The 18,585-nt window shown below is 47.9% G+C and overlaps 7 protein-coding genes across 7 annotated transcripts; 2 read left to right on the forward strand and 5 right to left on the reverse strand.

The window, feature by feature from the left end:
- Positions 1–155: 155 nt before the first annotated feature.
- On the forward strand, positions 156–797 carry IAQ61_008095 (uncharacterized protein; the record flags this gene model as incomplete). The annotated part of the gene is made up of 2 exons (XM_066097841.1): positions 156–209; positions 507–797. 2 exons carry the CDS (start codon positions 156–158, stop codon positions 795–797), a joined length of 345 nt encoding a protein of 114 aa, XP_065952338.1.
- Positions 798–1,491: 694 nt separating this feature from the next.
- Positions 1,492–2,611, reverse strand: IAQ61_008096 (uncharacterized protein; the record flags this gene model as incomplete). Its single annotated transcript, XM_003840385.1, has 3 exons — positions 1,492–2,270; positions 2,378–2,492; positions 2,570–2,611. 3 exons carry the CDS (start codon positions 2,609–2,611, stop codon positions 1,492–1,494), a joined length of 936 nt encoding a protein of 311 aa, XP_003840433.1.
- A 3,458-nt stretch (positions 2,612–6,069) lies between these two features.
- Positions 6,070–7,419, reverse strand: IAQ61_008097 (uncharacterized protein; the record flags this gene model as incomplete). Its single annotated transcript, XM_003840384.1, has 1 exon — positions 6,070–7,419. One exon carries the CDS (start codon positions 7,417–7,419, stop codon positions 6,070–6,072), a length of 1,350 nt encoding a protein of 449 aa, XP_003840432.1.
- A 2,471-nt stretch (positions 7,420–9,890) lies between these two features.
- On the forward strand, positions 9,891–10,325 carry IAQ61_008098 (uncharacterized protein; the record flags this gene model as incomplete). Its single annotated transcript, XM_066097842.1, has 1 exon — positions 9,891–10,325. The coding sequence occupies one exon, from the start codon at positions 9,891–9,893 to the stop codon at positions 10,323–10,325; it is 435 nt and encodes a 144-aa protein (XP_065952339.1).
- A 2,532-nt stretch (positions 10,326–12,857) lies between these two features.
- IAQ61_008099 (uncharacterized protein) lies at positions 12,858–14,786 on the reverse strand (the record flags this gene model as incomplete). Its single annotated transcript, XM_003840382.2, has 6 exons — positions 12,858–13,276; positions 13,337–13,460; positions 13,510–13,770; positions 13,823–14,469; positions 14,525–14,650; positions 14,699–14,786. The coding sequence occupies 6 exons, from the start codon at positions 14,784–14,786 to the stop codon at positions 12,858–12,860; spliced, it is 1,665 nt and encodes a 554-aa protein (XP_003840430.2).
- A 1,315-nt stretch (positions 14,787–16,101) lies between these two features.
- Positions 16,102–16,893, reverse strand: IAQ61_008100 (uncharacterized protein; the record flags this gene model as incomplete). Its single annotated transcript, XM_003840381.2, has 1 exon — positions 16,102–16,893. One exon carries the CDS (start codon positions 16,891–16,893, stop codon positions 16,102–16,104), a length of 792 nt encoding a protein of 263 aa, XP_003840429.2.
- Positions 16,894–17,414: 521 nt separating this feature from the next.
- IAQ61_008101 (uncharacterized protein) lies at positions 17,415–18,159 on the reverse strand (the record flags this gene model as incomplete). Its single annotated transcript, XM_066097843.1, has 2 exons — positions 17,415–17,881; positions 17,955–18,159. 2 exons carry the CDS (start codon positions 18,157–18,159, stop codon positions 17,415–17,417), a joined length of 672 nt encoding a protein of 223 aa, XP_065952340.1.
- Between the last annotated feature and the right edge of the window lie 426 nt (positions 18,160–18,585).

The raw sequence follows: 18,585 nt of genomic DNA on the forward strand, positions 1-18,585 counted from the left end.
CAGATACGTCCCAATTCGCATGTACAATGTTGGGAATAAGTAATTGGCATGGTCGATGCGTGCATGCATTAGCATCATGTACACTCCCCTTTCGAACCTGTTTAAATCGAGTTAGGCTACATGTGTACCTATACCAAGTACATACTCTGGGAATTATGCAACCAACGCCGGTAGCCGCAGCCGCAACTATGGTCACGAGTCATGGTCCTGTAACTTTTCATTTCTAGGACGAATGATGACGGCAGTTTTTCGATAGCTCCAAACGCTGGGTCTATCCCCAGACATAGTTTCGAACCGCGGACAAAGCGGGGAAGGGGGGAAGATGATTTTCGAGCGAAGAAGGAATGCAGAGTGCTGGCTGGAGTGCTGGCTGTCGAGTGTCGTGGTGTTGGGCGAGGGTGGGGTGGAAGGGCGCTTAGATGCAGATTGCCGCACGCTGAGCACAAGAAGTCTTTGGGATGCGATGTGCACCATACACAGTAAGCCATGGAACCCCTGCGTCGTAGTCGACCCTGGGTAGGTACCAAGTGCCAACTCCGAAGTACAATTCAAGCGAAAGTAGTACCGAAGGTGGCCTTATCATTGGTGTATTCACAGGTGAAACAAGACCCGTTATTCGTGCTGCACGCCCACTTTTCGTGAATGTCGCCTCTGGCACTCCCAAGAAAGCGTTTCTGACTATTTTTGAAGCTCCCTTCCCAGTCGGCCTGCAGGAACCGAATGTTGTGATGTGCGTGTTCTCGCCTGTTGAGTGGACAACAGCGTTGCCTTCATTGACGTGCATGGACGACTTGTGACATGGCACCAGAAAGCATGCGCGCTCAGAATGGTGTCAAATCTGCATGATGATAGGCCGTAGCCGCTTCTACTGTTGATGCTGTTGCTTATAGCTGATTTTGTACAATGAGGCCGTGAAGTTGTTGCACAATAATGAAGGTAAAACTTGGAAATCCGAGCTATCGTACAAAGTTTGTATGAAACTGAGCGGGCAACAAAACAAGGAAAATGTGACTGGCTAAGTGAAAAGCACCCGAATTTTCCGTGTACGTACAAAACTCTCGACTTCTTTGCTTCTTCTCAAGGGTCGTTAAGATAGTAAATACTTGAAACATTAGAGGACAATGTACGCGTCAAGATGTCAACTTTCGTGAAGCATTCGATATGCAGAATTCGAAAGGAGAAACACGCAAAGAATTGACTGGATTTTGGCAAAGCAGAAATAGGTCTTTTGAAAGAACCTGGAAATGACCGTTAGTCTGGAAAATATATTTTCTCAGAGCAGGAACAAAGTGACGTGAAAAATACTGATGGTTGCGCATGCTTAGTGTTGTGCTCATGTAATGGAAAGCAACAAGAGTAAAACTGCAGTGCTAGCCTCCATGATTTCATGGCCATAAAGGTCATCGTGAGTACATAAATAAAAGTCGTTGACGGAATGTTGTTAAATCAGTATTACCGCCGTATGGTACTTTTGTGACGAAAGAAACGCTTTCATATGCCGACCGTGTCTTTAAACGAATGAGGTGTCGTGGTTCGTGGCTGAGTCTCTTCGACTCCTTCCATGCGTACGTCCCTGTCCCTCGAATCGGTCGAGGAAGGTAACGGCGCGGATATAGGCGTATATGTTGAATACGTTTGATTGCGAGTGGGGTCTCCTGAGCTTGAACCGTATGCAAGCGGAGACTCCATGTCGCTGAGAGCACGATGCTTCTCCAATTCTAATGGTTGTGGTCTGCTACGCCTTCTTTTGCCTGAAGACGATTCTGATTCCTGTTCTGGGCCGACTTGTTGTTGAGGCGTCATGGTGGAGCTCGGTTGTGTAGGTGCAGAAGGTGGAGGGGTGCGCTGTTCGTGCGATCGCGATTCGGGACCTTGGGGCGAAGACTCTGTCGACGGGCCTGTGATGGATACTCGACCTCTTCGAGGAGGCGGATAGATTTCTCCACGCGCCGCCGCCGCCTCTGCTCTCTGCTGTGCTTCTGCTTTGGTTGGTCTCCCTCTTTTTTTCTTGTTTGCTGGCTCGCCTGCTGGATTCATAGCTGACGCATAGGCGGGAACCGCGGGCATGTACTCAGGATACGGATGCGGCGGACGAGGCTGGAGCAGTCTACCGATTGGTGTGGTTGTCTCTTGAGGGTGCGGTCGCTTCTTGGTTGCTTCGGGGCCAGGATAAACCATAGGCACGGGGAGTGGAGGGCGCCTATAGTCTGATCCGGTGTACATGGCAGCTAGGGCATCGAAGGCTCTTTGGCTCGAGTGCATTGAGCGTCCTGTCGTGGGCCCAGTGTTAGCAGGTAGTTCATACAGGCACACTGCATGCCATTGGCAGACGTGCAGCGCATGGATACGCGTATATATGGTAGGGAGTCTTGCGTACCGGGAGGCAGTGCCATGTCGTTCCATCGTGGCTGGATGTTATTGTCGCGTATGATATTAAAGAGAACGTGAGAAGGAATTGGGGCCGCCTTCAACACCTCAGCGAGCAGATAGACCTGCGATGGGTGCTTCAATCAGTGGTGCCCAGGTAATTGAGGTGTCCATCATAGTGTGCAGTAGCATTGGTGCCTACCTTTTCGTGCTCTGCCCATGGGGGTTCCCGCGCTGCTTCCATGTCGTGATGTCGACACGAGGGCAGGCCAGAGCGATAAGAGGTAGTAGAAGTAGATCCTAGTAAATGCAACCAGACAAATCGAGCATCAGTCACAAGGCCGCCAGCTCAATGGACCGGCGCGAAGAGCCACACGCCCACCCGCGCGCGTCTATGGGTAAGAAAATGAACGAGAGTTGCTGAAACAAAGGTAGGTAGCGAACGAGTAGAGAAGAGAGCAAATCGAAAGACACCTGCTGCGCGGCTCAGCGTCGTAACATGCCAGCAGGCGAAGAAAGGGCTGTGGTGAGGAAAAGAACCCAGCTGATTCACGATTAGGAGAAGTAATGCTTCCTCAAGAGATTAGGGTCCTTGTATGTCGAGCCTTAGCGGCTGCCAGAGAACGGCTGGGACGAATAAGATGCACACTAGGCCACGGGCACGACCCACTACGGAATGATGCGCACCGTCTGCCACCTGGTCGGCCGCTCTCACTGACTGGCTTCGGTCGGCCAGCAAACTGTATGTACTGCCGCGCATCGATAACGACGTCCGAGTAACATGAGCATGGCCACGCCTTACCCCATCTCGCAGCCTCAGCGGGAGTAGTAGACCATGGGCTAGGTATTGCGCAAGCCAGAGTGTCAGCCAATCGCCTAACCCCAGCTTCGTCTCACCAGTGGTCGGCCATGAGCCTAGCGGCCGCTCCCTAGTGCCCTGACTCGGGATTTTTGGTTCCTGTCTGCGGTTTTGCCTTCAATGCTTCACACCGAGCTTCGAGGGAATGTCTGGTGAAGCGGATGGGGCCCATATTGCTGTGGATGCTGCGCATTTGTGCAAGCTAGAGTAGCTGCTGGTTCGAGTCGAAGGCAAACGCCTATGTACTGTAGATGGTGCGCCCAGTGGGTATGTGTCCAGCAGTTGCGTCAGCCTTGCCGCGGTATCAATTGGGCCATTGTCTACGCTGCTGGTTCGCGCAACAGGAATAAGTCGTAAGCCGCGAGTCGCAAGTCGTCAATCGCAAGGATGACGACCTTTGTGTCAAGGAATAAAAAAGGGTGGCAGCTGTGTAGCTCGAGGTCGACTTCCTTATATCATATCCTGCCTGTGACAGAAGTCTGCACCCGCATGGCTAGCCACGTAGCTATCACTCTCTGGACTTGCTTCACCGCATATCGCACATTGTGTGATTGGAGACGCACAAGTGTGCTCGGCAGCTCTCGTTGGAGAGTCACGCTTCGTGCCTGCCATGAAGAAGTGCAAGTCTTCTCCGGGCCTGCCATGCCACACCAACGGCCAGACCCACTCCCGGAACTGTTTCGATGAAGCAACAGGCTTTTCTCTCCAACACCGAGGAGCTGCCGTGTCATGGTGCAGGAATCGGGGTCGCAACGCAGCATCAAATGTGTGAACGGTTGGTGAAGGCTTGTGGTTGGACTAGCAGGGGTAAAAGTCGGCGGTCCGGCGATCCCATCCCGTCCTCGATCTATGCCAAGGCCTGCCCCGTGCGCCTTCAGCAAGATCGCAGGCCTGGAACAGGTGAGTTAGGCACTACCTAGCAGTCGTTCCCTTCAGCATCGAGATGAATGCGCACTGCTGACATTTGCAGTATGGAGATATGTAACGTTCATCGTCTGAAGAGGACAAGCATCGCTCGCAAATAACGAGTGCTTTACCCAGCCCAGATGTCACATGCTCCAACACACCGCCCCCGCGTGACCGAAGCGCCGTTGACTTCATATCGCGAGCGACAAACCGCGCTTAAACGTGCTGTGGACGAACGGGCCTTTATGCTTCCTGTTCTATCAAGGCCAATGTATATCTCCGGATAATTCTTCCGTACCTGGCAAAGTGGAATGAGAGCGATGTGCATTATGCACTTACACTCTTTTCGAGCACTCGCGTGCTATCTCGCTCGCACCTGTGACCCGATGCCAATCAAGCTACTGGCTGTAAATACAATTGTGAGGCGAGAGTGTGTGTAACTTTGAATTGCCTGGGGTGTCCCTGGATCAAGTTCGGCTGCGATCAAGTGCCTGGGGAAAGTTGAATCAACAGCTCCGTGATCCAAGCATCACAGAGAAAACTGTAATCCGAATTGAGTTATTCTTGGCCGATGGAGGCGTCAATCACTGTGTTAGACACACTTTAGTTCATCTGGTTAGGTATTGTGACCCTGTACAATTAGAATTAGAAATTACGCATAGCCAAGATCGCTTGTGGCCGACATGCATGCTTGGTTTCACGTTAAAGAATTTCCAAAATCGACAGTTCAAAGACAACAGTTCAGGACATCGAGCAAGCTGCTGTTGATGTCAGAATAACTACTAATCTCAGCTTAAACATGACTACACTTTCTTAAACATGTGTATAAATGACTTCCTAGTAAACTACAATTTAAAATTTACCATATGTCGTTGTATTAAGATTTTTTTGCTGCACATTATATCTTTAGGAGATACTCTAATAAAGCAGCTATTTATTGTCAACAGTTAATTTGTGGAGATCATGCCTTGCTAACACAGAGCGAAGTCAGTATTTAGTGTTATAGGCAGCGATGTGTTGACACTGAGACTGACCTCATCTACATTCGATATAATATCCCCTTGCAGATACAGAGAACATGCAGCTACTGTTTTCCTAGAGTGAATGTCTATTATAGTTAATCTTTTATTATTGCGGGTGCGAAATAAGTCGCAGACCAGATTGATGCGTGCATTAATACACGTAGTGGTGTCTTCTCCTGCCTAACCTCAATTGCTCACACAAGGCTTTGATAACTTGTGGAGGATGAGCTGTCCGGCAGGTTGTAGATGCAGGGCTAGTAATTGGATAAAGATGGTAACATGCCTCAATGTGAAATCTTGAAGTCTAATTACATTGCACTCCTGTGGTTGGTCAATGTCGTCTTTCATGGCCGATGAGATGTACTCAATTGCATGGGTGACGCCTAATGACGTCAAAATGCCGTGTCTACGCTGCATACAAAATCATGTTTTGTCATATTCAACTTGTCCTTTGAAACATGAGTCAAAAGTGAGTGGGAGCTCATAGCAAGAAGAAGAAAATACCCTTAAACCTATGCCTTTAGAAAATAACCGAGCCAACCAATCCCTCACTTGCACAATATATTGATATTATTCATAATAATAGCGTTTATACTAGTTCGTCTCAGTTTCATCAAATTACTGAAATCCCTTCTTGCCAAAATTGTGCTTATAGGCTTCGCGGTTACTGTCAATTACCTATACTATGCTACAGTCGCCAGCTTGATTTGTGCGCGCATAATAGCCTTGAGAGCGAGATGGTAAACATAGAAAAGTGGGTACGGGAAGATCAAAGCAGAGATGAACGATCAAAAATATTCGCGTAACGTGGGAATTCATTGATCATGCATACAAAATGCTTTGACTGTACTCTACATTGCGATTGTTTTAGACCAACTTCATTCATGTCGTACCTGAAAGATCTATTACTGAAATCTACGAAGTGGGTGCTGAGCTTCCATAAGGAACAGCAGGGATACTTTCAATATCTACATAACCATACTCGCTTCCAATCTTGTCTTCTGCAAGCTTCTTACTCCATGTTGCAACATCCTTCTGAAAAGCTTCAAAGTTCTTCTCGTCGCTGAGATCAATGGGCTGCTGGTCCTTACCCAGCTGTCGGATCTGTGTACCGGCTGCAATATTGGTGATTCCAAAGTCATTGTCATCTGTAAGCTGATCGATAGCGGCATGCACTTCACCGTTGATGATCTGACGGGGCAGCTCCGGTTCAAGAGTTATAGGGCGGGCGAGACCGACACCGTCGACGGTATTGAGGGCATCAGCCATTGCTGATGCAGTCTTGAATCCACCAGTAACATAGGTACGGGTCTTTGAAAGCGAAGGTGTAATCTTCTCTGCAAATTCGAGGAAGAAGGCCTCGCGCTTCTTGGTGGATTCACGCTTGTGCCCAAACGCGGGCTGCTCGTAAGTCCCTCCAGACAATTCAACAAAGTCAAAGGTGTTCTCCTCAAGGATCTTGCAGATGATCGCGGCTTCTTGCGTGTTGAAGCCCTTCTCCTGAAACTCCACGGAATTGAGCTTGATGCCCAATAGGAAATTTTCAGATGTGCGGCGGCGAACCTCTTGGCCAATCTCAGTGATGATACGAACGCGATTCTCAGGAGATCCTCCGTACTTGTCGGTACGTCGGTTGGTGGTAGGTGACAAAAATTGAGCCAGCAGGTAACCATGAGCACCGTGAAGTTGTATGCCGTCGTATCCCGCCTTCTCCAAGTACTCTGCGGCGTGTGCAAAGCCTTCCACAACGTTCTTAATGTCTTCTTCAGTGGCAGCACGGGGCTTTGCGAAAGTCATACCCATGACATTGCCCTCTAGTTGTATGTCTGATGCAGAAATGGGATTCTTTTGAATAACGTCTGCGACCTGGCGACCGGGATGACTGACTTGGCCAACAATCAGAGAGCCGTGCCGCTTCGCTTGCGCCGCAAGCTCCCTGAAGTTTTCGAATCGCTCGCCCTCGTAGGGTGATCCGCGGGGAATGATGGGATTACCAGCAGCTTCGAGGTGGTCGTATTCGATCATGATGTTACCAGTAAGGATTACACCGAATTGGCCTTCTCCCCATCGTCGGTATACATTGATGAGGTTTTTTGAGGGAACACCACGAGCTTCAAGGTTCTTGGCATCCCATGAAGAAAGTCTCTCAGTCATGGCACCCTTCAAGAATCGGTTCTGCGCAGTCTTCTTAGAGAAGACGAAATCGAGGGGTTTGCCCAATACTGAGACATCCTTCTTCTCCGATTCGTATCGTCGGGGCGCCATGGTAAAGGAAGGCCGGTGGAGTATAAATGTGGAGTTATTTGAGTTTAAGCAAAGTAACTAGTGGAGTATTCTGTCGGCGATTCAGCGCAGTCGATATATTAATGATATATGTAACGTTCTGAGGAGCGTTCTGAGAACAAACGAAACCTTGGAAATAAATGATATTTATATACTTGCTTGGACTCTTTCTAAGCACCCTCAATGGCGTCTTCCTTAAGATGACGGAATCAGAAATATCCAATGAAGACGTCATGAGGCTCCGTGATCAGAACGTGCATCGAGGAGCCTCGGCAAATCTAGGCAAAACTTCATGTTCAACCCAACGCAGTGATAACAAATCAAGATATACGTTAAATGGCGTGGAATGAGCCCAAGTGCTCGGTATTTCAAAGGAGATATTGAGGTTACGGTGTCAAGCTAAGAGTCCAAGACGTTGGTGTGGCGCTCCCGAGGTCGTTAGTCGTCAGCATTGGCAGGCACAGGAGTGCAAACTACCAGTGTGGCGAGCTAAAGATCGTAGAAATCTTCACATGTTGCAGAGGAACCTCTTTCAAGATATCAATACATTACTATTGCGCCTGGAGACTTTTAGAGTGGATACCAATAGATCATGTGATTGCCACGGGTGAGGTTAGTTACGTTGGAAGCGTGCTGGGGTGAATGTTACCTAAGCATGGGTGTTGTCATGAGGATCGACCTCTACGAGCACAAGCTAAATACAACGTATTTAAGAGAGATACCAACATACTATAAGAGATGCGACGCTAGTTCGCAATGAACTATAGGAACTAGAGGCATCATGAACTCACAGAGATACTTAATTATGCCAATGCGAAAGAGTCGGTGTATGGCTCACAATATGTTACGCGCTAGAGTAACTGTTTGAAGAAAAAACAAAAAGAGATTGGCCAACTGCTCCTACAAATCGATGATGTGAATTAGACACATGCACGGAATTACGCAGTACGTCATCTTGGCCAGATTCGGTCTGCGATAGGCTTAGTGCGCACATTTAAAACTGGCAATTAGTCAAGGTACATAGCCTCCTACTATCATCTTGTTTCCTCTTTCCCATCAGTTCTTACAGTACTACTTACATACACAAGTGTTGGTAGGAATGAGTCTATAGCGTACTACTGAAATGCTGCTTTGCACGTACGAGAAGCTCGTAACCCGTAATACATGGCAGTTAACGCTGAAACGGCAGACAGAGGTTAGTATCTACCATATTTTCTCGTTTTGGAATCAACACATTATCGCGGTCGAACCGCTTTTCTGGCGAGCGGTTTAAAGACCAACCTAGCGCGATCCAGCGTTTCAACATGCCAAGATTGTTCCATTTTTTTGACATCGAATGTACCAAATTCAAGATCCAATCCATTCGCATGCTCAATCCCTAGCCTGTTGTCAGAGGTACCGTAGCGTAGCGTACTCTAGGTAGACTGGTACTGGGACTAGGACTGACTTGACCGCAGCATTCGCCACATTGCTTGGCGAAGAGGAGACAAAATACGCGAGCATTGAGTAATTCATTTATAAGAATTGAACAACGGATATTGCCCTCGTGTAACTATCCGGCTAAGCTTAATCAGGAGGTGTTCTCCGGACACAGCCACCACCTCGACAGGACGGGTGCTATGGTTAAGCTTCTGAGCAGAGTTCACTAGTTTGCGTAGTACATGCGCGAGTACCGTATTTGCCCATTTGTAAAGTACCTGGTGGTACTATGCCTTGTCGTACCCTGTCAATATATTGACCTTTGCCATTTGTATCGGACATTTATACTCCGCAGTGGCGCTGCACGCCTGCCTTGTTCGGCAACGATACCGTTATCCGAGCATTTCCACTTCGGACCGTTTGGCCCCACTCTCCTGATTCCCTTCGAGTATTGTACCGGTAGGTCAGCGGCTTCCTGGTGCCTGTTACCGGGTATTGTATTTTGGTGGGCGGCACGAGCAAGGATGAAGGGCCGACTGCTTCTGACCAATGCTAGTGTGTGTAGTCATACAGATCATTTTTCAACAAACTTATGTAAGAGCTGTAAAAAACTGGCGTATCTATTACAAGCTGACCATTGGTCGAGTATCCACTCCTGTTCACCCATGTGTCGAGTTACTCATCACTTTACACAGTATACACTAGCCAGGGTCAGTACCTGGGAAGCGGACCAAGCCTACCAAATTGGCGTAGTAGCGGTACGTGAATCGAAGTTACATGACGGAGACAGGTGATGTCTAAGTCGTGAAACAATATTAATTCAAACAGAAGCTATATGATCGATCAGGAGCAGGTACACCGACCAATTTGGGACTAGGTCCATGGACAGCTCTGGTTCAACTCTGGGGACGTGAGTATGGAGACTTCTACATAAAGGACCAAGTCTACCCTCACACTACTTTTATCATCACTTACAATCATCTTTCGTCAAGAACATCTTTTGGCCTACCGAAAACCTATTATCCATTATCACCATGCAGTTCAACGTCCTAGCCGTCCTCTCCTCTCTCCTTATTGTCTCTAGCGCCGCCGCTATCGAGCAGCGTCAGATTGATGAGACCAACTACTGCGACCGTTACAACGACCTTGACATCGCCGTTACCTTCCCACACGAAACCCTGTGGGGAGATTACAAGCTGTGCTGCAACTACTTGGGTCCTAACTCTCAGGATACTGTAAGTCGAGTTTCACGATTCTTGCGCCAGACGTCATGCTCGGTTGGACGTCCATCTCTGAGTTCTGATGCTAACCACTGGACAAATAGCCCGGATGCTGTGACACTTACGAAGGCGTTAAAAGCGGAGCTGGCTGGGATCGCTGCATTCCCATTGAAGAACAGAAGAAGCCAGTATGGCCACCGGCATGAAGACTCGGGTTTCAGGAGCTCCATAGTATTAGTAGATGAATAATACTCGTTTTCATCGATTCACTCTTCCTGTTTGTGATTGTGGGGAGCGTTGGAAAGAGTTGATCTATCAAATGTTAATTCCATGCCAGATTTTAAGGTCGGGAATCGACTATCGAGCTGATATGAATCTTTTGACGTGTTTGTCTTTCTCAAATCAAAATCTTTTGTCAAAAATATTATTTCACTCAGGAGTAGACTCGCTACTGATACTTGTTATACACATCAGTAAGACCAAAAAGCGAAGTACCACAAGATTTTAGGATAATAGAGAAGAGGAGGCTGATGAAGCTGTGTGGAGAAACCAACAAGGCATCTCGTACCGAACCCACAGCTACTAATTGTTCTTGATTACTATTGCTTGCGAAATCTCCAAGCAATGCAAAGGCTAGACTTGGCAGATTGATGTTGAGCAGAATCCTTGAAAACAAACTGGTCTGGAAGCTCATCCTTGCTTACGGTACGTCATACGTTGCATTAGTTCAGCCTGGTGCCAGTCTTAACAAACATTGGCATGCAGACGGGTGCAAAATACCTAGGTACTGAAGTTCAGGGTAGATGAAGAGAGATACTGGAATTTCAATTCCCTCGTATTACATGCATCCGCTACATCCACGAGAGTATGTACAAAAGACGCTTCGGGATGGCTCCGACGGCCAGACGTATTGAGCACTACTCAGCCTGTTGAAAGGAATTGGCAAGTCTAGGCGACCCGCAGCATGACCAGCTGAAGGCCCAAGATTGAAGGCAGTGTTTGACACTCCTGGTATGACTCTATTCGTGGAACCCATATGAAGGCATGTACTTTTACTCAGCAAAAATCTGATGATGAACTCGGCTATGTATGTGACACAGAGGTGCCCGCGAGACTCTGCATGATGAGGACGGTGTACTTAAACTACCATGACGGTAATGGTATCAGTGCTGTGCCGCCTCCCAACACAATGCGAAACTGAGTCCTTGTAATCTGTCGTCCAGATCGGCTGACCTTGTATTCCACGCTATCGTACCGGCGGGAGTCTATCTCGGTCATTAGAACCTCTGCTGGCAGTTGCCTCCTCGTCTTCAGAGTTGACTGAATCGATGACCTTAACCTACTCCTGCTGATTACCATTGTATCGCATTGGTGTCGCAGCTCCTTCTCCACTTGATTCGCTACCACAAGACTCTCCTCCAATACCATCTCCGTTTCATGAGGATGCAGCTTCACTTGCCCATGGCCCTGAGCTGCGTCATTTTGAGAATGGTCTTGTAGCCCTTATCCCTTGTCTATACTGTGGGTTTGTTCTGGTTGCGTCACTACTAAGCTTTACGTTGAGAGGTAGGTGTGCCGGCCGGCAATGACTCGACTTGCTGTTCTTCCAGAGTCAAACCTAGTTCTTTCTTCAGTTTAGCCGCGTTATCATGGCCTCATTCATGATTAACTTTACCAGAGATTTGTAAAGGGAGTAGTGTATGGAATCCATTGACTTGCTGTGAGCGATATTACCGTCTCCTCGGCATCTGATTTGATCTCATAGGGCCGCACCAAATCGAGGGCTGTTCTGCTGTCGAATTTTCATGGGAGCATATTTGCACGCCATATTGCTCTTGAGACCGAAGTCCTGGGTTTGGCCCTGCATGAATGGATTCTAGCGGCGGCGAACAACGAAGATACCGTATGCAGAAGTACCTCCTGTCCAACACGCCACACATCGATATGCCCGAAAACGCTTCGGAATTCACTGCCAACATCTGCATTTTCTGCGTCGCCATTAAGCATAGCTCTTCGAGCTGCAAAAGTGTAATTAACGGGCCGAATTAAAGCACGAATAATAGCCGAAGTACCAATGTTGACTATCATAATCCATGCACTCACCCATTCCTAACTGGATAGGCTGACTTACCGTCTATTTAGGCGTCCACATGAACCTTAGCGAGCCTAGATACCTCGTATAGTACAGCAAGATATCTATTGAAGGTTATAGTATTATGCATGTATCAAGTAATTGCTGGGAAAAAAATTCCCTTGCTGCAATATAGAAGAGTAAGCATAATATTTTGGTAGAAGCTATGACACGGCCGTCTAAGAAGATTACTGTTGTTTGTTTGACCATCAGACCTCTTAAGTATTTGGAAAAGGACTAGTAGCTTGCTTGAGCCTGTGATGAAGAACTAAACACGGTGTTTGATTAATTGGATATGTTTGGGGCGAGTGCACATATTCTGTCTGATATTTTGGCACTTCGTCTAGGCAAAATAGTGCAAGTACTGTGTATGTACAGTACATCGATATACTACCAATGACTGTGGCTGGCCGTACGATAGTTTAGAGTCTTCAAGTGGCGTAATGACAGTGCACGTTCATCTTTAATCGGTTTCGTGTCTTTCTGCACCGCGTGTCGCAAGCTCAATTCTTAATTTCGTAGGGCGACAATCCAAGATGCTAGAGTCCTTCTAAGTACCACATCAAAAAACCATGTAATTGAGATGCAAGAATCTTCGTTTCAGATTAATCTGCTCACATAGAACCTCCATAGCCACGAGAGCATTCGCATTAGCGGGCATGACTATTGCCATTTTGCTCATGCTCGAGGTACTCTGCACCTTTCTCTGATTCCCCAACAATCACGCCACCTGTTGGGCGCCTGACTTCCGCACCGGTAACAGAGCTTCGTCTCCTCTCTGCGTCATGCGCAGCTTCAGTGTCCCCGTAGTCAACTAGAAGCTCACCACGTTTGTCATAGCGGTGGGGCAGATCATGCGCGATCTTGACGACGTTGAAAGGGTTAGTCGTCCTATGGAAAATCTCATCCATTTCTTCGAGACTGCGGTATGCAGTTTCTGGGAAGAAAAAGTATACACTGGGAACCATGGCAGCGTTGATGACCGCAAAAATAATGTATGTCTTGTATCCAATGTTTGCGAAGGCCGGTGGCGTGATCATGACAACCATGAAGTTGAAGGCCCAGTTGGCTAGGAGGTTCCAACGTCAGCTCATATATAATGTAAGTCTTCCACGCGTGTTTTACGTACCGGTCGTGGAGATAGCATTTGCAGGCGCACGGATTGATAGCGGCGTGATCTCTGCAGGATACAACCATGTCATGCCTAGCCATCCGACTGCGAAGAATGAGTTGAAAACGAATAAGAAGACCGTCTGAAGGTTGTTAGATGCGCGCTCTTGATATCATCAGAAGAGTACTCACAGCAAGCAGACCCAAGCTTTTATTGCCAATGTTCGACGTCGCCCCTGCGAGAACAGCCATAGACATGGACATGCCTGCGGCGCCGAAAATCATCAAAGAACGGCGACCAAATTTCTCGATCGTGAAAATGGCGACCCATGATGCGATCCAGTACTCCGTACCGTTACAAGCTGATAGGAGCCGACTGAGGAAAGGTGACAACCCGATCGAGTTTTCGAATATAGTTGCCGCATAATAGGTGACCAAGTTGATTCCACTTATCTTGGGGCATAATTAGTGCATAACTAAAGAGAGTAACTGTTGGGTCACGTACCTGTTGGAACATCTGATTGACGTATGCCAGCGTCGTACGGTGGAGATTACGATTGCGGTTCATCTTTAAACAATCTCGGAAGCCACCCTTTGACATTTCAAGGGCGACATCCTTCACCGCCTGAAACTCTGCTTGGATCTTCTTGTCTTCAGGCGGTAAATCACTCAGCGCAGCGAGAACAATGAGGGCTTCATCATTGCGACCTTTCAATACCAGCCAACGAGGACTTTCAGGAAGTCCTGGGATCAAAGCGATGACAACGAAGGCAAGTATGATTTGGAAGGCGATTGGGAAGCGCCAGGCGATACTGCTTGGTTCGAGGAAGGAAAATCCAAGGTCAAGCCAATAACTGAGCATGACACCGAAGACGATGAGTGAGCCCTCGATCATCACCATCTGGCCTCTGCGATGCGGCTTTGATGTCTCAGATTGCCATGTAGGCACTGTGCTCGTGTTCATACCGTTTCCGAAGCCTGTGATCCATCGCCCAACAATAAGCTGGGGCAGTCCATACGATGCTGTCTGGAGAATAGCACCGATAATCATAATGACCGAGCCATAAAAGATTGTGCGTTTGCGTCCCAAGATGTTGCCCAGCCAAATAGTAGCTACTGCGCCAAAGAAGCATCCCAGCGTGTATGCGCCAACTATTACAAATTTTAGTCACGACTTGTGGTTTCTACTCATGTATCTTAAACTAACCAGTAATTGCCTGTATTGTTGCGGCATGGCTTGAGGAAGATCCTGCAGGGGGATTTATAGTATCGATCTCAGGAAAGTATTTGAGAAACGATGGCAGGGTGAGGAGCCCCCCCATTACGCCCTGATCTATATCCACATTAGCAATTGTCATGTATATAGATAGCAAATGCTCACCATATCCGAACAGCGCGAAATCAGTGCCTGCCACCACGGCAATGGCGATATTGAGTTTGAGGCCGCGCAGGCCGTAGAACCTCTTCATGTTGAAGGACCAATGCTCAATGATTCGGTTCGCATGTGATATCAGCCAAGTTCCAATGCCTGCAACAGAATGCCAGTTAAGTTTAAGTTTCTCTGGAAAAGAACGTGATGAGCAAATGAAGCTTGGGGTGCGTCACGCCAGATCTTATGAAAAACGTTCTTCTATCGATGTAACGGCATCCTACGATGCACAACACAATTTGTTAGCGCTCAACCATCCCCACAATGAAGATGCTTGATGACGTTTAGTGGTTGAGCTACCGTGGATCAGCCCCCCGTGGGGTAAGGCGTGCGGAGATATAACAGTTTCCGCTTACATGGGTCGTCCACCGTGTGATTTGATTCGTCTTTCATTATATCGTTGCTGGGGGAAAAACGGATTACCACATGGAGCCCATCCGGCGCAGTGTGAAACTGTGGAGGTAGCCTCACGAAGATAAGATGGCTGCGGGTAACATCATGCCGAGGCGGGTAACACAACAAGCCGGAATTGGACCGCAGCTCGGCAGAACAAGACATTGCTTAGCGGTTTGCCAAAGAGCGTAGTCCGGCCATGCTCAGGAGGGACACTGAAGGTTTTAAATTCGAACTTTTACGTCTTGGATGGCATTGTTTCCAGGTAGCATGCATAGGTAGGAGAGGTGCCCTATCTTGCGGTAATCATGATCGTCAGGCACGAATAACCCACTTCTTCTGAGAGCTTCCAGAAAACTCATAGTTCGATCGTGGGCCCTGTAGTCTGATCTGAGTGGGCATGTCATCGAGACCAAGGCATGTTAGAGAATCGACGTATCTAAAACAAGACATGGGCTACATATCAATATAGGCATGGCTTTGGTGAAGAACTCGATTCACCTCCTACCCAATTCTCACATGCTCACATATACGGCAGCCTGCAGGTAAATGCCAGGGAACGGGCGTGGCTGCGCGAAACGGAATCTACCCGGAGGCAGGTAAGGCGACTCTGGACTGGATTGTGCTGCTAGAAAAGCTGCTACGTCATAACTTTAAAACACACCTCTTTATATATTTTACACAGATTTCACACGATCACTTGCACATAAAGCTTTACTGATTCCTGACGTACATTATCCTGACATTACTTGTTTTCACCACTAAGAACAACAAAACAAATATGAAGAAACAATGCAAATTTTGTCCTTTACTATTATGAAATGCTTCCTGTGGAAGCTATAAGAGCCGTTCAAAGATTCCGATGGAAAATGCAAGCCGACTGCAAACTCACCTACTACAGCTTACCTGCAGGAATACATGATGGTGAACGTAATTGCTCAAGCCTTCAGATGATTATGATCTCAGACCGCGAAGTCGCTCCAAGCAGCACGCTCAGCCTCCATATAATCTTCAAGATCACGGATGAGCTCCTTCGGAATCTCTGTGAAAAGCGGCATCCCAAAGCATACAGGCCGGACAACCCAGTCCAAAGAAACAGCCTCAACCGCAGAATGATTAGCCTTCTGTTGCTTGATAACCTCAGTGGTAGTTGCAGCTACTCTGGCAAATTCCGCCAACTCTTCAAGAGCAGTCGTCGGGGCAGGGGATTCACAAACAACAGCAGGCTGAGCCTTGAACTCGATTTTTGAAAGCTGTATGCCCTGAAGAATCCGCCATTTATATTGTACGTTCTTGCCTGCTTGGCGAATGCGGCGTGTCGAATTTTCTAGGCGAGCAAGGACTGGAGGGACGATTCCCGTACCTGCGATTTCCCCGAACTCAACGCCAGAGTCCGAGTCAATGGTGAGAAGTGATTGAGCCTCATCATCGTTGTCTACAGTGGAGAAAACGGGCTGCTTAAAAGGGTCAGTCGATGCTGAAACGAATTCGCCAAACTCCTCGTCATTGTCGTTCGCGTCCTGTGGAGTGACAGTGTAGTCAACCTCCAACGGGTCTGAAAGTGGTGGGGACAAATCACTTGCCTCAGTTGCAAAGAGAGAGTCTGAATTGGTCTGTAAATCATCATCAGCATCACCTCGAAAGATATCTTCGTTCATCCTTGCGCCTTGCGAGGATTGGAGAATACTTAAAGCAAGATTTCCATGTGATTTCAAAGACAAATCATCGGGATAAGATCCAACTTGTGATGACATGTTGGTTGATGATTTTGTTTTGAAATTGTCTTTAGGTGATCGAGGCGAGTTTGAGACAAACATTGAGTGCGGTTGGATCGAAGAGCTTAGAGGACAAACAAAGATATAAGGCCAAGTACCTGACCTTGTGAATCGCATGTACAATGTCTTAGGCCTTTTGACTATGTGTGGAGTACAATGCGTTTGCACTTGTGCATAGGAACAGCCTAGTCAGTTCTGTTCGGTGAGCTGTGAAAGTTACATTGTAGCTCAACTGTGACAGGTTAACATTCACTCTGGCAAATCTGACGCGCTACCTCATTGTTGCTCGATATAGGAAGTCTACAAAGAGGAAGATGGGTGGGATGGAGAGTGGTAGCTGCGTTTGTGAGCAGGAAGGTGAATGAAGCGAGGAAAACCATCCAAATCACATCATGGGGACACCCATGTAATAGTAGATTCAATGTTGATTCGATCTATGTACATTAAAACAAACTCAGCCCAAACATTTGCTGTTCCCCAGAACCTAATCATACCAGAGTTTAACCAGTGTATACCGCAGGGCCTGGGCTAACGTACTTGAAACTCGAGTCGTAGATTGACTTGGTGAACAACGGGTCGCTAATCTTGTAGCCACCTGGGAAGCTGACACCCGTGGGGTTCGCACTACCTCCACCAGTGACCTTGACCTGGAAACACGAAACATATGGCTGGGGGTTACCAGCACCCGCATGTAGCGCAATAGCCTCTGCGCGAACCAGATAATCGCCTGAGGCAATGTTCTTGGGAACGGTGAAAGCTCGCTTTCCGCAATTGGCATTGAGAATCTCGGTACCCCATGAGGCGGTTGTGCCTGTGTAGCCGTCTTCTGCAACTTTGAAGAAGGAGCCTGAGGTTGCGGTCTTTGCGTCTGCGACCTTGGCCATGTAGATGAGGACGGGTCCGTAGTGATTACCACCGATAGCAGGCTGAGTACACTTGCGGTCACCAGGTTGGGCGTGCATCTCAACTGTGAGCGCAGATCCGGCTATCGAGATGTTAGTATCATTGAGTGATCAACTTTCAGGGCTACGTAGACATACCAGCGACTTCACACACTCCACTAGACTTTGCTGGTCCGATACCGCAGAACATGTCTGCGCTCGTGAGACTTGAGATGGGATTATTGTTTGCAACTGTGCGTGTGCAGCTGGTCGCCTTGTCTTCACTTCCGACCCACAGATCTTGCCATGTTGAGTGGGCGGAGACGGAAGCTGCAGCAGTGAGGAGAATGAGACCGGCCTTCATGATGGATAGGCCTGTATGATGCTCAGTAGGAGGTGATGACGTACAAGAGCGAGTGATCTCCGTTGTACTGCAACATTGATGATGGCGATTCTCAGACTTTATACCTTCAAGATACTCGTGCTCGCAAACCGGTTATCGATCTGACAGCGAGTTTGTGGAACCGGCCCGCCATACCATGAAATTGCCATCTGATCTGCACTTCGAATCATCCATTTCAGGCCAGCTTTGCGATGAGTGGGCCATTTCACATATATAAATTGCAAAGCTTGTTTCAAGCCTCTCCGAGAAAGCAGTGTAACGCGCAGGTCATCAGGATATCCTTGACAACCATCTGTGTGCAACCCCATCATTCGCAGGGAGATTACAGGTATATGTAGGCGTTCCCCAGATCTCCGTATTCGGAACGGCATCTCGAATCTGGGTCGG

Source organism: Plenodomus lingam (assembly GCF_022343315.1).
Source record: "Plenodomus lingam strain CAN1 chromosome Unknown contig_3, whole genome shotgun sequence".
Classification (NCBI taxonomy): domain Eukaryota; kingdom Fungi; phylum Ascomycota; class Dothideomycetes; order Pleosporales; family Leptosphaeriaceae; genus Plenodomus; species Plenodomus lingam.